The sequence below is a fragment of the Notothenia coriiceps genome, unplaced genomic scaffold (genome assembly GCF_000735185.1).
Source record: "Notothenia coriiceps isolate Sejong01 unplaced genomic scaffold, NC01 NC01_scaffold00001471, whole genome shotgun sequence".
Classification (NCBI taxonomy): Eukaryota; Metazoa; Chordata; class Actinopteri; order Perciformes; family Nototheniidae; genus Notothenia; species Notothenia coriiceps.
The window spans coordinates 281,399-299,536 of record NW_011334172.1 but is presented as its reverse complement, the minus strand read 5'-3'; the positions used below and the strand labels follow the sequence as shown (position 1 = coordinate 299,536).

The 18,138-nt window shown below is 40.8% G+C and overlaps 2 protein-coding genes across 2 annotated transcripts; both read right to left on the bottom strand.

Moving 5' to 3' along the window:
- Nucleotides 1-583: 583 nt before the first annotated feature.
- Nucleotides 584-3,637, bottom strand: gpank1 (G patch domain and ankyrin repeats 1). The gene is made up of 4 exons (XM_010790760.1): nt 2,612-3,637; nt 2,388-2,529; nt 2,231-2,306; nt 584-1,503 (listed from the first exon to the last, which is right to left on the bottom strand). Exons 1-4 carry the CDS (start codon nt 3,038-3,040, stop codon nt 1,062-1,064), a joined length of 1,089 nt encoding a protein of 362 aa, XP_010789062.1. The 5' UTR covers nt 3,041-3,637; the 3' UTR covers nt 584-1,061.
- Nucleotides 3,638-6,208: 2,571 nt separating this feature from the next.
- Nucleotides 6,209-17,463, bottom strand: LOC104962315 (zinc finger protein 271-like). The gene is made up of 2 exons (XM_010790750.1): nt 17,232-17,463; nt 6,209-10,407 (listed from the first exon to the last, which is right to left on the bottom strand). Exon 2 carries the CDS (start codon nt 10,305-10,307, stop codon nt 7,038-7,040), a length of 3,270 nt encoding a protein of 1,089 aa, XP_010789052.1. The 5' UTR covers nt 10,308-10,407; nt 17,232-17,463; the 3' UTR covers nt 6,209-7,037.
- Between the last annotated feature and the right edge of the window lie 675 nt (nt 17,464-18,138).

Sequence of the window (18,138 nt, the reverse complement as noted above, 5' to 3'; positions counted from 1 at the left end):
AAACTGCAGATAAACACAAGCATGTGAACCGCCAGTCACATGGTCAAGGCTGCAGGTGTGTTCAATTGGGTGAGAAGGTACCATGAGCTCATGAACTAAGGGAGAGTGCACTGTTGGTTTGTTTAGTTGCATAACATACAAGAATCATGGCCATCTGAAGGACACCCTTTAACACCATGACTTCTGCTGCTCAGACAGATAACTAGATAAATATCCTAACTGCTGTATGTACAAAAAACAACTGATAGAAACTTTACTTGAAACTCTACATGAAAGGAAACATGAATTACTTCTAATTGGATGAGGGTTATTCTAAGAACATTTGACATGATTAAAGTCGACTGCCCACCTACAACTTCAACTGATTATTTGTAAATGGAGATGGACATGTTTTGCTACAGGTTAGTTATATTTTTGTTTGTAATGTCATGTAGGTTTATGTATGTTCTACTCAAGTTAGGTGTTAATTCATCTATATGTGCATGTTGGTCAAGTGGAGCCAAATCTCAAAGTAACGTTGTCCTGTAATATTAATTGCTTGGCAATGGCAGTAAAGGAAAGCAAAAGAAAACAGCTCTTTTATATTAAAGACATTTATTTTCCTGGTTAATGAACCGTAACGAGTGGATGTATATTAATTTAAATAAATGAAAAACGTATGAAACAGTCTTAATGGTTTACAGTAAGTAAACCCCACATTAGGTCACACGGAGTAAATCAAAATCATGAAGATAAATCAATGCCATATTTGGTCGTTGCACAACAGCAGCAAGACTGACCATATATGGAAACAGGTCTGAGGTAGAGTCAAAGTGGAAAAACACCTCCAAGCACCTTTACACACACCTGCACTCTGTGACAACGTGCCACTGCATCTTCTCTTCGTGCGTTCACTCACAGACTTCAGACTCAGACTTCCATGTCAAATTCCCAGCCTCCTAAAGAGCTGCTGTTCACAGCTAATAACACACCTCTTCATAAAAGATCTGTTTAATGTTTTAGAGATACTTTTAGAAGCGTCTGGAAGAGAAAACGTTTTGAAAAGTCACTTTGAGCAGATGTCAAAGATAAAAAGAGGCACGGAAATCTCTTTCCCAGGTCTTGTCTCTTTGTTCTTTTCTCCTACTATCTTCCTTCCTCTCTCCTTTGCCTCTGCCTTCCTGTTTCTCCTGTGATGGTCGTTTCACTGCGGCAGAGTCCCTGGGTTGGAAGTGAGTCACTTTGGCTCTTTTCATGTGTCCATATCCCAGGCCTTCCTGGTCTCTTTTCAGCACCGTTGGCACTGGTTGTTTGGGCCCCTCGCCCTCCGGCCCCAGCCCTGTCCCCGGTTCCCAGCCGCAGCGAACCATCATCTTGTAGCTGTTGCTGGAGGGGGGGAGGCAGTAGTAGGGTGTGGGGGGGGCACGCCGCAGACTGAACAGATGAAGAGTGGAGGAGAGATGTGACGACAGGCTGCTGCTGTACTCGCTACAACACACACCGCACCACTGAGGCTGGGAGGCACTGGGGGTGAACAGAGAAGAAGACAATGAGAGGAAATGTATTAAAGAAACAGATTCACTACTTTGATGTATGTCTTAAAAAAAAAGCCAGGTCTATATGTGCATTTAAGAGATAGTTGGGATTTTTTTGAAGTACAGAAATGTATGTGGAAAGAAAAGGAAGGAGTACCAGCAAGAAGCAAAGCAATACACTTCTGAGGATAGGTGCAGCCACAAAACTATTATTTAGCCACCTTAAAAAAATGTACATCAGTTTAAATAGACTCTATATTTAGAATAATCTCAAATCTGGAACTGAAGCCTGGTACCTAGACTCTCTTGAAAGCCACCAGACTCCATTGACAAACACTGTTTTTACCGCTTCCTGGATTGGTTAGTTTTTTTTGTGTGACTTTGGTGAATCCTAGCTTGCCCATTACAACAACAACAACAACAAGTAGTAGCTTGTGTTTTCTGACACTTGGTGAGTTCCCCGACACATCGGGGACACATATTCATGTATAAAAGACGTACAAAAGTGCATTTTGCATGATAGGTCCCCTTTAAATGCAAAACATAGTATGTGTAATGTCATGAACAATGTAAAATTAAGGTAATTCAAGTTTATTAATTGTAGCATAGGCCCATAACGGCCCTGGTTCAGGCTCGGGTCGGGCTCACACAGAAGCTATGTTGGTTCATGTGGGGTCACAGCTCTAGAAGAGCCACAACGCTCAGTGTGTGCTAACCTGCTATCAGATTGAGGGTCTCTCTCTGCACTTGTCCCATAGCTCTCCAACTCCTCCAATAACTCATTGTGGCCCGCTGGGGAAAAACAGATATGAATGAGTTCAGCTTCATTGTACAAAACACACTTTAGAGATGTTAATAGATGCATGGTTATACCTTCCAGCGCCAGATCTTTGGCATCCCTGCCCTGAGTGTCAACCACACCGACCCAGGCTGCTCCGTTCTGCAGCAGCAGCCTCACCGCTGCTCTTTGTCCTGACCAGCTTGCACACATCATTGCCGTCCAAAAGTAAGTATCCTGAAGGAAAAACCATCAGGACTTAAAACCAATACAGGGTCAGAAAGTGAAAGCACACTAAGCAGTAAAGTCAGTACTGTACCTGGAAGTTGATGTCAACACCCTTTGAGAGCAGGTCTTTGAGGCCAGAGATGTCACCATCATTGGCACAGCGCAGAAACCTGAGCCCCAGGAGCTCCATGGTCCTTTCTGAGATGACATCTCTTCTTGTGTTGCCTTCACGTTCACTACTATTCCCTCTATGAACCACAGAGTCTGTTTGAGCCTGCCGCATCTCTGCTGCCCTGGTTCTCCTCCTCTCTCTTCTATTGGGCTCTCTGCCATTATCACCCTTGCTAGTTGCTCTCCTCCTTGATTTCTCTTGCCCTTGACTATCTTTCATTACATTTTCGTAGAACTGCCTGACCTCTTCCCCACTAAGGGCACAGTTTGTTATAGAGCTGGATTGTTCTGTTGTGTCAATGCTGAAAAGATCTTGCCCGCTGGCAAGATTAAAGCCTAAAGCAGCCATTAGGAGAGACTCTAGATTCAGGTTTATAGTTTAACCAGTTGTTGAAGTTGTTTTACTGAAAGTTAATCTGATCAATAGACTGCTATTTTTGAACGAGGAATGTTGCAATGCTCCAGCAACATACTGAAGTTAATTATGATTATCTTACACTGCTTCACACCGAGTCTAGACAGTCTACGACAGTAAGCAATGTAGCTAGTAAGCTAGCAAGCTAACGTAGCTATGTTCATTATTTTTGATTTACAGGGCAAGTGGTTATCTGTTGGGTTAATCCTGAAATCTACCTCACACATGTTATTTAACATAATTTACAGTGCGTCAATGTATCTCTCTGAAAATGAAGGGGTTGATAACCAGCCGTTTGTAACATTAGCAAAGTTAGCTTAGCTTCAGCAGTATATTTTAGAATTTAGACCAACTCTTTACAACTCAAGACGAGATAAGGTACATTATTCGGTATCACAACCCAACGTTACCTTGCTTTAAAAACATTATCCACATGACGACGTAAACCACAGAAGTGATTTATTTATTTTACAATACGAAGCTACCTTCTTGTGCCCCTGTTTGTAAACAGAAGATTAGCACTAGCTTCAGGACTAACGGTAAGTGCTGCCCCCTGTCGGGCCGGATGTTACTCTTTTCTGTTGGAAGTTGAACACCAGTGATGGATAAAGTAAAAGCAACAGTACCATCATTACAAATACTCTGTTACAAGCCTATACAGTCTATGGTTACAAGTACAAGTCCTGCATTTTATAACATCCTTTAGTTAAAGTATATACCATTATAGTTCCAATAAATGGAGTATAACATTATTATTATTTTAATTGTATTATTATTATTAGTATTTAATCATTATTTTATTTTAATTATAATTGTATTATTATATTATACATTTTATTGTATTATTATATCATTATTATTTTATTATTAGTATTTTTTATTATTATGTATTTTTTGTGGATATATGCATTTATTTATTTGTTACTTATGTCATGTTCTGTCCTCCATACCTGTGCGCTCGTTGTGTGCATAAAGCTACACATTTACAATCACATCACAGCAAGACCTATAGTTGTGCGTTCAGTGTTTTAAAAACACATGGTCTATGCATTGGTTATTCATGCAGGTGCTCGAGGTTCAACAAACAGGGGAGGGACATATTTTTTCTTCTACTATGCTGATGTTCAATCTGGAGAAATTGTCCAGACCACTTTTTTTTAACAAAATGACGCCCATGCTTATGAGAACAAGTTAACCTCATGTAAACCCAGCAGAGGATTTCACAACACTAACTTGAATCCTTCATCAGACACTAAACTGAAAACACCTTGTGTCGGTATGTATAGCATGTAATGTAGGCTACATTTAAGAAGGTGGTCATACCTATCAAATGAATGCATTGCAGTAAGACGTTAATACCAGGTTAATACTCGAAATGTATTGAAGAAAGTAGGAGGTTGCATAGATTGGATAATCTAGTAAATTACAAGAACATAAATTCAGAAATCCTGAATCTCAATGTTATTTTCTGGCTAAATAAAATACCTAAGCCTGAATTGTAGGGAAGAAAAAGTACAATATAATGACTTTTACCAACTGTAATTAGGATGTCAGGTGCTACTTATAATAATATAAGTTTGGACTGTTTAAGTTTCGTTTTGTTGCATGTATATCGCTGATTTATTGTTGGATATCTCCCCGTATTGGACAAGTATGGTAAGAAAATGATTAATGAAATGTTTGTTTTATGAACTATTAGAATCGTTATTTGGTAGGCTACTGTATTTGTGATCTGTGTAATAGAGATATACATTAACGTCCCAGCAGCACCCTCATGTGGACGCCTGCTTTCAACTATTTTTACTGACAGTTAGCTTCTTTATCGATTTTTTATCAGATATGTCAGCTTGTTTGAAGTTGTTAAATAAGTACCGAAATGATCTACTAATGAAAATGTAAGTTTATTGCATTCATTAGCATGTCATTTAGCTTCAGCATAAAAACACACATTTATATAAAAATGTTGTTTAAATAAACTCAACACGGAGACATCTGTCAGTTACAGACTTTAGTTAAAGGTGGGGTAGGTAAGTTTGAAAAACCGGCCCGAGATACATTTTTATTATATTCCATGGAATGCTCTTAACATCACGATAGCAATGAATATCTTAAGTGCTTTGACAAAAAATCCATTAAAAAATGTCATCTGTGGAGCCGGCCCGGCTAAAATAACTGGATGGCCTACCTGCCTGTCAGCCTTCCATCTGTGAACAAACTTATCTCGTGCCCTCATTGGTCATGTGCGCGTTCGTGTGTGTTGGAGGGGCTCTGTAAGGAAGTGGCAGATTTTTTCCGGCTGTGTATTTTCAAATTCTAGCGCACTCGAGCTGGTTTCTCCAAAATTACCTACCCCACCTTTAAGTTTAAGAATGTAAAGGACTTTTTAATTCAACTTGGAAATCATTTAAAGCCCTTTTTTAGGAGCTAATTTCTGCTACCCAGAAGTGCTTGAGGTTTATGCAAGAGGCATTATGGGTTACGGAAAGATAGACATTACTAATTGTTTTGAGATGTAACAATGCATTTTCAGTCAAAACTATTTATAAAATCCTCTTTTGAATGATTGATTTAAGGCATTCATAACTATTGAAGCGTTGCAAGGGTCAGAAAGAACCCTACATAAAATACTTAATTTTGGGGTTCATATAGAGTTAATTATTTTCAAATGATATTTAAATCTTTTTATTCTCACTTGACTGATAATATGTGTCTAAAATGATGCAGCTTACATGTTTTACAAATGTCAGTGTTTCCCCTACCATTGTCTTGGAGGGGCGCTGCGCCCAGCCAACGGAGCCCGGCGCCCCCCCTGAAATTAAAGGTGTTTAACAATAATCCACACCTCCTCTCTCTGCTCCAGAGGATAAAAAAAAAAAAAAATACCAATAACTAACCCCCCGCCACGCTTCAGGCAGCACCCCCCCAAAGCAGTAAACCTAGGGGAAACACTGAATGTTGATCAGAAGCCTCATTACATGTGCAAGCAGAGTGAATAATAGTTTTATTTTTATGGCACTTTTCTTAACAGTTACAAACGCTTGGTTACCGAGAAGTCGAAACTAAAATAATCTAAGATGTGAAAAGAAACAACATAAGACTATGAAACACAAACTGTGTAATGGAAGACAACAAAAGCATTGAACAATGGTCTTTGAATTTTTTGTTGCATCATTTCAGTGATATACTTGATACTACTTAATTTAAACTAGTATGTAGCATACTAACATAATAACAGATTTGGGCACGCCAAACTGTGAAACTCGCATTCTGTCACTAGTGTGAGTTGTTGGGAGTGCAAGGTGCTTGTATGGAGAAGGGGTGAGGGGGATGGACTACAATGACTAAATCCTCATGCACAGCTGTTGTATTAAGTGGTAAAATGTAGTGATATAGAAGAGAGTCCAGGTATGAAGCTCGCAGAAAATAACAAATCAGGGAGAAACTGTTTGTAGACAGTAAAGTCTGGACAGAGAAGACAGTGGTTTTGCATTCATTGATTGTAATTGCTCCCAACCCCAACAAACATGCAAATAGGGTGACCAGGTGTCCCGCTTTGTGCGGGACTGCCCAGCATTTTGATCATTTGTCCCACACATTTGATTGACAGTCGCCCGTGCGAGCCTGCTCTACCACCAACCCAAGGATATATTCCTCCTGAAACCGAAAGCGATGAGGTAACAGCAGCTGATTTAATTAACGTTTAACACACAAGCTAGCAAGCTAGATCAGGTCATTTTTTTTCTGCTCATAATAATTTGTTAGGTTAATTCCATTCAAAACACATATTTAATTTCATCACTATATAAACATCTAATCCAGCTCTAAGCAACACAGTAACATGTCCCGCATTGTCCCTCAAAAACAATGTGGCTTGTTGGCACCTGGTCACCCCCTACATGCAAAACCACTGGCACAATCATTCAAAAGCAACCTAATCTTCACTGGAGTTAGGTACTGCAGTATCTAACTCGTGGTATTTACTGACGTGTCTGTTTCTGTCTCCAGTCTGTGTGAATGTCTGTCCGCAGTGAGGACAGGCGTACGGCCTCTCGCCCGTGTGTATCCTCATGTGAACGTTCAGCTTGTGTTTGCTAATAAAGCGTTTGTTGCAGCAGGTGCATGTGTACGGCTTATCCCCTGTGTGGTAGCGCTGGTGCATTTTCAGCTCCGTGATGCGACCGTAAGTCCTGCCGCACTCGAGACACTCGAAGCTGGGCCGCACCTCCATGTGCTGCCGGCCGTGCAGCCGCAGCCCGCTGGACGACCTGAAGCTCTTGCTGCACTGCGGACACGGGAAGGGTTTCTCCCCGGTGTGGATGTGGAGGTGTAACTTGAGGCTGGCGGCCGAGGGGAAGCCGTTGCCGCAGATGGAGCAGAGGTGCGGCCTCTCCCCCGAGTGGATGCTCAGGTGCCTTTCCATCTTGCTCTTGTTGAGGAAAGTCTTGCCACAGATGGGGCAGGTCATTGGCTGCTCTCCATCATGTGAGCTCATGTGGTCCGTCAGCTCAAGGAGTGTAGAGAAAGCACAATCACACCTAGTGCACGAGTTTGGCATCTCCTTCTTGAATTTCCTGTGTCTCAAGCAGTGTTGATCCAGATCTTTCTTCTCCTCAAAGGTCTCGATGCAACAGGTGCACTGGTACGGCCTCTCCGCTGTGTGAGTCCGCAGGTGATACTTAAAAGCTGTTAGCTGCAGAAAGATGCTGTCACAGTGAGGACATCTAGATTCCCGTCTGTCGTGGACCGTCATGTGCCTCTTGTAGTGGGACAGCTTGATGAAGTGTTTGCGGCACAACGAACAATAAAACTGTTCGTCTTTATGTCCTTGCTCATGCTTCTTCAGCGCATACTCAACCTTGAACTTCTTCCCACAGGTGCTGCAGGCGTAAGACTTCTCATGGACCCCCATGTGCGCCTCCAGGTCTTCTGGACTACTGAAGGTTTCGTCACATTTTGGACAGGTCCCATTGTTTTCTTTTAAATGAATCTCCAGGTGTTTGTTGAGGTCTTCTGGGAAGGCAAAATCCTTCTGACAATCAGGGCATGTGTAAATATCTCCGTTTGTTGCTTTGCGATGGGTCACTATGTGCCTTTTCAGATGATACATACGACCGAATACTTTGCCGCAATCGCCGCAGGTGAGGCTTTGGGGTTTAGCCTGGACCTTCTTGTGTAATTTAAGATGACTCACTAGGGCAGCCTTGTCTTTAAACTGTTTATCACAAGCAATACATGTCAGGCCGTCAACAGCATGAGTCTTCTTGTGTGCTCTCATCTCCAGCCAGCTCGCTAAATTTTTCCCACATTTCTCGCAGATGTACTGACCCATGCCGTGCTGCTTCCTCAGATGTCGGGTCATGTGGTAGGATTGACTGAAGCTCATATCGCAGACAGGGCAGCCGAATGGTCTCTCCTTTGTATGTGTCCTCATGTGTCTTGCGAGTTTGTTTGCCCCTTTGAAGCGCCTGTCGACACAGATGGGACAGACATGGCCCTTTTTTTTGGTCTTGGGGGCTCCTTCTTCTTTGGGACTGCCTCCATCTTGAGATGTAGCTTTTTCAGTGTCCTTATCCTTAACATTATCTTCACATTCTTCATCCTGAGAATCACTATTATCAGAGTCTGAACTGTTCTCAGCAACATTATCATTGATATCAATACTCTCCTTAGTATCTCTGTTTATTGATTTGATTTCTTGGTTTTTTATTTCATCACTTTGCAGAGGACTCTGACCCTCTGTGTGTACAGACACATCTTGAGATGGACAATAAAGTTGACTTTGACCCTCTACCTGGGTGGACTGGTCTTCGCTGTGTGACAAGACATGACTACACAACGCTTTATTGTTAGTGAATTCTTTCTGACAGCTTGGACATGACAAATGCATCTTCTTGTGACTTTGCAGATCTGCAAGGCTCTTGTAACTTTCCCCACATGTGGAACAGACGTGTTGTCCCGCATTGTGCTGGTTCCTCATGTGTCGGGTCATGTGGTAGGATTGGCTGAAGGTCGTAGAGCAGACCGGGCAGATGAACGGTTTCTCCTTCGTGTGTGTCCTCATGTGTCTGCTGAGCTTGTTTATGTCTCTGAAACGCGTTGTGACACAAATGGGACAGTAGGGGCCTTTTTTTTTAGGTTTAAAGTCTTCATCTACATCTTCATCTACCTCTTCATCTACCTCTTCCTCTACATCTTCATCATCGACACCATCACTAGCATAGTTGCAGCCTTCCTCTTCCATCCAATCTAAGGATGATGATGATAACGCTCTTTTCACCACTTTAGCTGCTTCATCGTTGGGTTCATCCAAAGCTAGATTAGTCTCATGAGCATTCACCTCTTTAGCTGCTTCAGCGTTGGGTTCATCCAAAGCTAGATTAGTCTCAAGAGCACTTTCAGTTACACCTCCATCATTTTCACTATAATATTGCTTATCATTGCTGTAATAGTAACTATCTTTGTGTCTCGATGATCTTGTATGAGTTTTGGTCGAGGGTGGTTTTGTTTCGATTTTCAGCTTTCCCTCCCCACGCCGAGGTCTTCCTCTTTTACGCTTTGTTGGAACAGGAGGGCCTAAATCGTCTTCAATGTCCACACTGACCTCATGAATACTAAACAGGTCAGTTTCATTGAAAGCAGATTCAACCTCTTTACCAATGACCAATGCTTTGTCCAGGGTCAACGTTTCCCTCTCCAACAGCAGCCTCTCTTTGAGGGGTGGGCAGTTGGTTTTCTCAATCAGCTGATCCAGGATAAGTTTGTCTTGTAATTGTCCATAATTGCAAGGTCTCAGCAGTTCTTCTAACACAGACACAAACACGTCTACACCCTCCCCGGGCATCTGAGCCCTCTGATGGAATTTAAGGCGGCACATCTGAGAGGTGTGATCGGAGCAGAAGTAAAGCGTCAGCGAGGAGATGACTGCTGTGTAAGAAGTTTCACTCTGGATCAGAGCGGTGAAGATATGCTGGCCTTCAAGGCCAAGGCAGTTCCTTAGGAGCCCACACTTAGAGGATTCAGCAAGCTCGTGTTCACCAAGAGCGTGAAAGTAGTGTTCAAAAGCTTTTAGCCACTTGTGCCAAAACATGGTCGGTTTACCAGCGCCGGGTAAGAAAGGCGGAGGTGGGGACAGGATTATCAGTAGAGGCTCTGGGAGCAGCTCCTGTCTCGTCACCTCCTCACCGATAGTCACTTTATCCATTGTTAGTTTCTGGTGTTTTTATTTGTGTTCAATTTGGTTTCTTCGCTGATCCTTGTTCAGGCTCCTGAAGTTTCATCCCACTGAGATCAGTCTAGGAAACCTGTAAAAGAAACAAACCCAAGATAGTTTCAGCTTCAGTTTCAATTGTTTACGTTGCACCAAAATGCACACTTATTATCTACAACATTCAGTCCTTCAGAGGCTGTAAAGAAAGCATAGGCTCCAAAGGTAGGCTACATTTGACAAGGGAAAAACTGGCTTGGCCATATCTACAGGGGTCTCTTGACCTCTCTCCTCAAGATCTCTGAATACAATCAGGTTCTAAGGATACCCACACGTGGTCCCTTACAGACATGCCCACTTGATAACATTCACATGCAGTTTGGGGTGAAAAAACCTCAACCAAAATGTCAGGCAACAAAATATGTTATGCTTTGTACATTATTGCTGGATCTAGAATCAACCAATTTGATTCTGACACCACAACGTTAACATTGGACTTTTGTTCAGAGATATAGACTCAGAGACAGTCTTACCCCACAGGCCATAAGACTGCTAAACTCCTGAGCTCTATGACCTCAAGCATTCATCTGTTTGCATCTTACAATGTATTTATCAAAATAGTTATCACTACAATAAACAGTATTTAATTTTAATTTACAGAACAATATTCAATTTTACATTCTGTTCTTGTTCTATTTACATGTATATATAATGCATTTACTTGATCACTTACAACATTCTCTGCAATATTTAATTGCAGTCAAGCCAGCCTCCACTTCGGAAAACACACTCTCAAGCCAGCCAGCCCGCCCGTTGTATTGCGGTGCGCGAATATCCTATGCATTACGGTAGAGGCCTGGAAAAGCTGCCTTCAAAATAAAAGCGCTTACTCGGTCAATAACAAATATACCTAAAAAACATACCAAACATATTCATATATACTACTGGAGCTTAAGTTAAGAAATATCGACTATATAAGGTGATCAATAATAACTGTAAAACATACTACGTATAAGTACCACATTATAACTGAGTGAATGTAAAACTTAAGGATACAGTTATGAAGACATATCTGACCATTACATTCACTATTAAAATGTCAATTTCCACTGGGTGACTAATTTCAATTGATTTCAAAATCAGGACAATCTGTAGAGTTTCAAAATTAAAGACCGTTGAAGTCTCATATATGAGCTATCGTCCCTCTGTTTTTAGATGAGAATAAAACATAAACTCTCCAGTATCAAAGGCTAATTTCACTCCAGGGTGATAGCAGGACACCCCAGCTAATCACTCAATTGATTAGAAAATCAGGACAATCTGATGTAGAGTTTCAAAATAAAATACTTTTGAAATCTCATATATGACTATCGTCGTCCTGTTTTTATACAAGAATAAATAAAAAACTGTAAATTATCAAAGATTTATTTCACTCCAGGATGATAGCAGGGCACCCCATCTAGTCACTCAGAGAATATCAGGACAATCTGATGTAGAGTTTCAAAATAAAAGACGGATGGATGGATGGATGGATACTTTATTCATCCCAAGTTGGGAAATTGGGTTGTCACAGCAGCATGGAGTCATTGTACAGAATCAAAAATAATCTTAAAATCGAATAAAATACAAAATATTTGTGCATATCAGTGCCCCTAAAAATATATCTAATGGTATAGGACAGGGGTCGGCAACCCGCGGCCCACATGCGGCCCTTTAAGCCCTCTGCTCTGGCTCCCTTGAGCTTAGACAAAAATAAGAAGGATATAAAATAAAAGTATTTGTAGGACTATTTATATTTTGTTGCATGGTTGAAAATGTTTCGTATCTTGTATTTTGAGGTGATACTGTGACACATAAATAAAAAACAAAACGGTTTTAATTAGGTCAACTAAAATATGCGTCACATCCTGCTAGGGTCCCGCGCGAGCGACTTTTCCTGCGGGTGAATAACCTGACCCCCGGCTCGATGAGCGAACTATGGATAAATCAAAGAACAGTACCGGAGGAACACAGGATTTAATTCTGTGTGGACAGAGTTATATGCTTTCACAGCAAACGATGCTGGTTTACCGGTATGTTTGATATGTAGAGAGAAGTTTTTCAAAGGTGCTGCACTGCAGCCTTTACGTATCGAGGAACAACGGGAACAACACGGAGAGGAAGAAAGCTGACGATCTTCAGTCATAATTCAATGGGGTATGTAATTTATTTCAGAAAACACTTTTTGTTATATTCCATGGAATGCTCTTAACATCCCGATAGCAATGAATATATTAAATGCTTTGACAATAAATACATACAAAAATTAATCTCTGGAAGCCGTAGCGCTGTAAAAAGCACGACCAATCATCTGAGCCGGCCCGGCTAAAATAACTGGATGGCCTACTTGCCTGTCAGCCTGTCAGCCTTCCATCTGTGCACACATTTATCTTGTGCGCTCATTGATCATGTGCGTGTTCGTGTGTGTTGGAGGAGGGGCTCTGTGAGGAAGTCTGAAGGAAGAGGCATATTTTTTCGTTTGTGTATTTTTTCAAATTCTAGCGCAATCGATCTGGCTTTCCCATTCTTCCTACCCTACCTTCTTAACTATTTTTAGGGGTGAAGCCTATATGTCTTTATTTATTTCAAAGTGGGCCCGGTTTTAATAATATTTAGTTTTTTCCTTCGAATGTGCACGAGCGACTCCCAATGTGCTGTGTTTAATTTATTTTAAAGTAGGCTGGTGCTACTTATTTTTAATTCTCCTCGCTATAGCGGTTCTTTGGTTTCGTTATAGATGTTAACAGTTTTTATTATAATGCTAATAAATAGCCTAATAAATGCCAAAAAAAGCTGTGAATTTTTGTTCTGATATAATAATAAATAGAAGCTTTTATTTAGCTTATCAAGCTATGAAATATGTTTTGCGCGGCTCCAGAAAAAAATTTTTTGGGGGAAAAGAAGCCCAAAATGGCTCTTTTGGTAAAAAGCTTGCCAGACACCTGGTTATGGACATAACAACATTCAAAGGCTTTATTTGTCATGTACATAACTACAAAAAGAAAAATATTTCTAAAGCAAGGGTAACCCTCTACAACTCTTCATCCTCTGGCCAGCCAGATCTAACTCCCAGCACCCTACTTTGTTTGATCCGTCTGCTACATCGTACTTACATCGTGTATGCAGTGCATTACTTTTGAGAATATCAAATGTATTCTCCCGTTGTCTGTCTATCCAGGGCTCGACATTAAGGGAAGCCGTGCCGATGGCCCGGGGCCATCTAGTATTCTAGCTCGGCCAATGAAGCCTCACCTGCTGTATGCGCCCCCGATCGGCGCAATCTATTATGCCAGTATCATGCAGCTCGCGGATCCAGGGAATGAAGTGAACCCAACAGTAAAACTAAACATTTATCTATAAATAGTTTTAGGTAGTTTGAGAGGTTAATTACAATAGCTTACGAGTGATATTCTAACCTTAAGTGGTGTTTGTTCGCGCTCACCGCCTACATGTTGATCATGCAGAGCTGCGGTGTCGACTCTCGGCAGGGCAGCATGATCTCTCTCTCCCGTCAGATTTAGACTCATCACATCGCTTTTATGTCCATATCGATCAGATCCATGTTTGGGTTCCTAGCTAATGATTATGACTACCTGCCTTATTAAAGAACGCCGTGACCTAAACAAAAAGTGTCGCCTATGCAACTGGGTGAAGGCTACAAAAGTATAGCGCCCAGCAATTATGCATTTGGTTTACTGACGCCCACCGGAACCCAGGGGCATTAGCAACAGATCAACGCACAATCAACCATACAGCACATCTCTTTCTCCACATTAGTTGTTACACATTAGAATTGACTACTCTTGTCTGCTCACAATACTGTTCTTGTCTGCTCACAATAAGTGGCGCCGCACTGAAGCGGTATTGCCGCTAAAGGCAAATTAATTTTGACCTGACTTTTGACCGAAGGAGATTTAGATTTGCTGCTAAATGGGAACTCTGACGTCGCCATTGTTTGTGCTTCGCCGGATGCACTCGGCTGCCTCGGGGTCTGCTCGGTCAGCAACTTAAGTATTTTATTATAAGCTATGCAGGCGGCATGCAAGCGAGCAAACACACACAACAAGTGAAATGAAGAATACAACTTGAAATGTAGTCTAATAGATATTGTGGGTGGTTCATCTTATAATTCAGTCTAGAGAATGCACCAGACAAGCATCTAAGACCTGCAAAAATCTAAATGTTATAGGGGGAAGATCCCCAACCCTTCGTCGGCGTCAATTTTCGTGGGGCGCGCAGCAATTTTTAGGCAACATCAGCTATGGCTCGGAGCCATCTGTACATTAGCCTTTAGATGGCCCCCCACAGACTGAATATAAAGATGAACCACCACAATATTATAATTGTACACCCCTTAATGTCTACCCCCTGCATCTGATGAAGGCAAATGCCTTCCCAGATGTAGAAAACATTATATTCAGTTGTAACTGCCAAAACAAACACTATTTACACTATTATGGCCCCTGTTAAAAATGTTTGTAATGTTATCTACTGTAAGTTGGTCGAATGAATGCTTCCTCATCCGGAAGCTGACCGAGCAGCAGTCGAGAGGAGCCGAGCGCATCCGCGAAGCACACAACATGGTGACGTCGAGTTCCCGTTAGCCGGCAAATCTAAATCTCTTTGGTCAAAATAATTTCCCTTTAGCGCAATACCGCTTCAGTTGCGCCACTTATGTGACAGACAAGAAGAGTATGTGACAGACAAGAATAGTCAATTCTAATGTCTAACACTTAATGTGGAGAAAGAGATGTCCTGTATGGGTTGATTGTGCGTTAATCTGTTGCTAATGCCTCGGGGTTCCGGTGGGCATGTAAACAAATGCATAATGCTGCGCTATACTTTGTGGCCTCACCCAGTTGCATAGCGACACTTATTGTTTAGGTGTCTTTTAATAAGCAGGTAGTCATATCATTAGCTAGAACTAGCTGGATCTGATCGATATGGACATAAACGCGAGTGAAGTCTAATCTGACGGGAGAGAGAGATCAGCTGCTGCTGACGAGTCGACACGCAGCTCTGCATGATCACATGCAGCGGTGAGCGGACAAAACACACACTTCAGGTTAGAATATCACACATAGCTATTTTAATTACCTCTCAAACTACCGTAACTAGTTATAGATATGTTTAGTTTTACTGTCGGGTTACTCATTACTGGATCCGCGAGCTGCATGATACTGGCATAATAGATTGCCCGATCGGGCCACCAGCAGGTGAGGCTTCACTGCCCGAGCTAAATACTAGATGGCCCCGGGCCATCGGGCAGTCCTTAATATCGAGCCCTGATTATTGCTTTAACCTTTATTTCTCTTCTATTTTTTCAGATTTATTCTATTTTGTATTTTCTTCTATTTTAAGATTATTTTGATTCTGTACAATGACTCCATGCTGCTGTGACAACCCAATTTCCCAATCCATCCATCCAATTGTCCTGATTCTCTCTGAGTGACTAGATGGGGTGTCCTGCTATCACCCTGAAGTAGGGCTGTGCAATTAATCATATTTTAATCGCAATTACGATGTTGGCCTGCCACAATTACGAAAACAACATAATCGGAAAAACGATTATTTTGCTTTTGTGACAGTGCACTGCAACATATTTGATCTAATTTATTTTAGTCTAATTTATTTGTATTTATCATATTACATATGTTTAGTATCTTGTTGAAGTGCGCTCCAAAATATTTGTTTATTTTGTTTATTGGTATTTATTATTTTGACATTATGTATTTAAATGTAAATATAAATGTATCATTTATTTTTGTATTGGTTTTTCAGTTGAATTATACGTTCAGGGTAATCAACAGTTAAAAAGATACTGTTCAAATTATTTTTTCTTATTTGTTTTAAAGTTCGATAAATTGATATTTTCAAAGTCAATGAATAATCGTATTTAATAATCGTGATATCAATTATTGACCAAAATAATCGTGATTATGATTTTTGCCATAATCGCACAGCCCTACCCTGAAGTGATATTAGTCTTTGATAATGGAGAGTTTTTGTTTTATTCTTATCTAAAAACAGAAGGACGATAGGTCATATATGAGACTTGAGGCCTTTAATTTTGAAACTCTACATCAGATTGTCTTGATTTTGAAATCAATTGAAATTAGTCACCCAGTGGAAATGGACATTTTAATAATGAATGTAATGGTCAGATAACTTCATAGCTGTATCCTTAATACGTTTTAAATTCACTCAGTTATAATGTGGTAGTTACGTAGTTTGTTTTAAAATTATTATTGATCACATTATATAGTCGATATTTCTTAATTTAAGCTCCAGTATGAATATGTTTGGTATGTTTTTTAGGTATATTTGTTATTGACCGAGTAAGTGCTTTTATTTTGAAGGCTGTTTTTCCAAGCCTCTACTCTAATGCATATTATATTCGCACACGGCGATACAACGGGCGGGCTGGCTTGACTGTATTTTCCGAAGTGGAGGCTGGCTTGACCGCAGTATTATTTAGCTCATTGTAGGCTATTTATTCATTTTCCTGACATATATATATAATTTACTTCAACTGCATTACTTGCACATTGGTTTTGCAACATATCCCGCACCATTTTATTTATACCCTTTGGTTAATCACGGTGTATCATTGCCATGTGTTTTCTCGCCCCGTCTCTATCAAGTATAATATATAAACATGACTATGAACTGCATTAACCTTACTATAGACTCCCGTTGTGCCTAAAGCTACCCCTGCATTACCGTAGTCTCATTCTGTCTATAATAATCATCATAATAGGCCAGGGGGCAGCCTCTACAACGTCAAACGCACGCAGTCTGAGTATGTAAAAAACACACTACTACACGAGCATGATAACGTTTTGAGATGAGTATTAAGCAATAAAAGACGAGGAAACTCACCAAACCCAACTGGGTCACAAGTCACGATGTGAGCAGGGAGATAGGCAGCGGTGCAGCGAGATCCCTCTGCAGCCCTTACTGTCTGAATACACAGCTCACGCGGGGTTACATATCCGTTATAATTGTCAATACATTATAGCAGAATAGTGAACAGAAAAGCATGAAGTGAAAAATAAATCCGCCATGCTGACTTCTTCCGGACATCACAAGAGTTCGTGGGGTCTGTTCTGTCTCCCCGGCCCACAGCGGCCCCTGTTGGCGGGGAGACACACGACAGATATTCAGAAAAAAACATCCGCTGCCGGAAGGAGTAGGCCTACTTTCTCTTTTACCAATGTCAGTGTAGAAACCTAGAAACACATTCAGAATCTGGCTTAAATAACATTAACAACATATAAACGAATAGTACAAAAAGTACAAGTACTCATTATGCAGAATGGCTCTTTCCAGAAGTATATACAGTTAGCTATATTATTATTCAAGTATAATTGTTGATGTTTAAATGTGTAAACTTCTCTAAAAACTCAGCAACCTGACAATATGAGCCATTTTTACCTAAACAAAACACAAGTCTCACAAGAAGCGTTAGCATTAGCCCTTAGTGAAAACAGGCTGATGCTACTTCCGGTGCTAACTAGCAAAAACAATCTTTAAAACTTATTATGTTCTGCACAAACTACATATCATCTGAAAGCTGATACTCCACATATTATTTTGATATAAGTATCATCACTGTAGGACACAAACTCACTGAGCTAGCAGCCAGAACAGAGCAAGAAATCAACAACAGTGTTGTAAACCATAACAATAATTATGTCTTACCGTTGCTGTTTTGTGATCAAAAGTCGTGTTCAAGGGAATAAAAACGCTGCTCAAGGTTAATCCAATGTCTCTTAGTCACTTTAGA

What these genes read in the sequence shown, in the direction of transcription:
- gpank1 (XM_010790760.1), bottom strand. Translation starts at nt 3,040, where the DNA reads ATGGCTGCTTTAGGCTTTAATCTTGCCAGCGGGCAAGATCTTTTCAGC. An exon ending in CAAAGATCTGGCGCTGGAAG is followed by an intron (nt 2,307 to 2,387) that starts GTATAACCATGC and finishes GTTTTTCCCCAG; the next exon opens with CGGGCCACAATGAGTTATTG. An exon ending in GACCCTCAATCTGATAGCAG is followed by an intron (nt 1,504 to 2,230) that starts GTTAGCACACAC and finishes GTTCACCCCCAG; the next exon opens with TGCCTCCCAGCCTCAGTGGT.
- LOC104962315 (XM_010790750.1), bottom strand. Translation starts at nt 10,307, where the DNA reads ATGGATAAAGTGACTATCGGTGAGGAGGTGACGAGACAGGAGCTGCTC.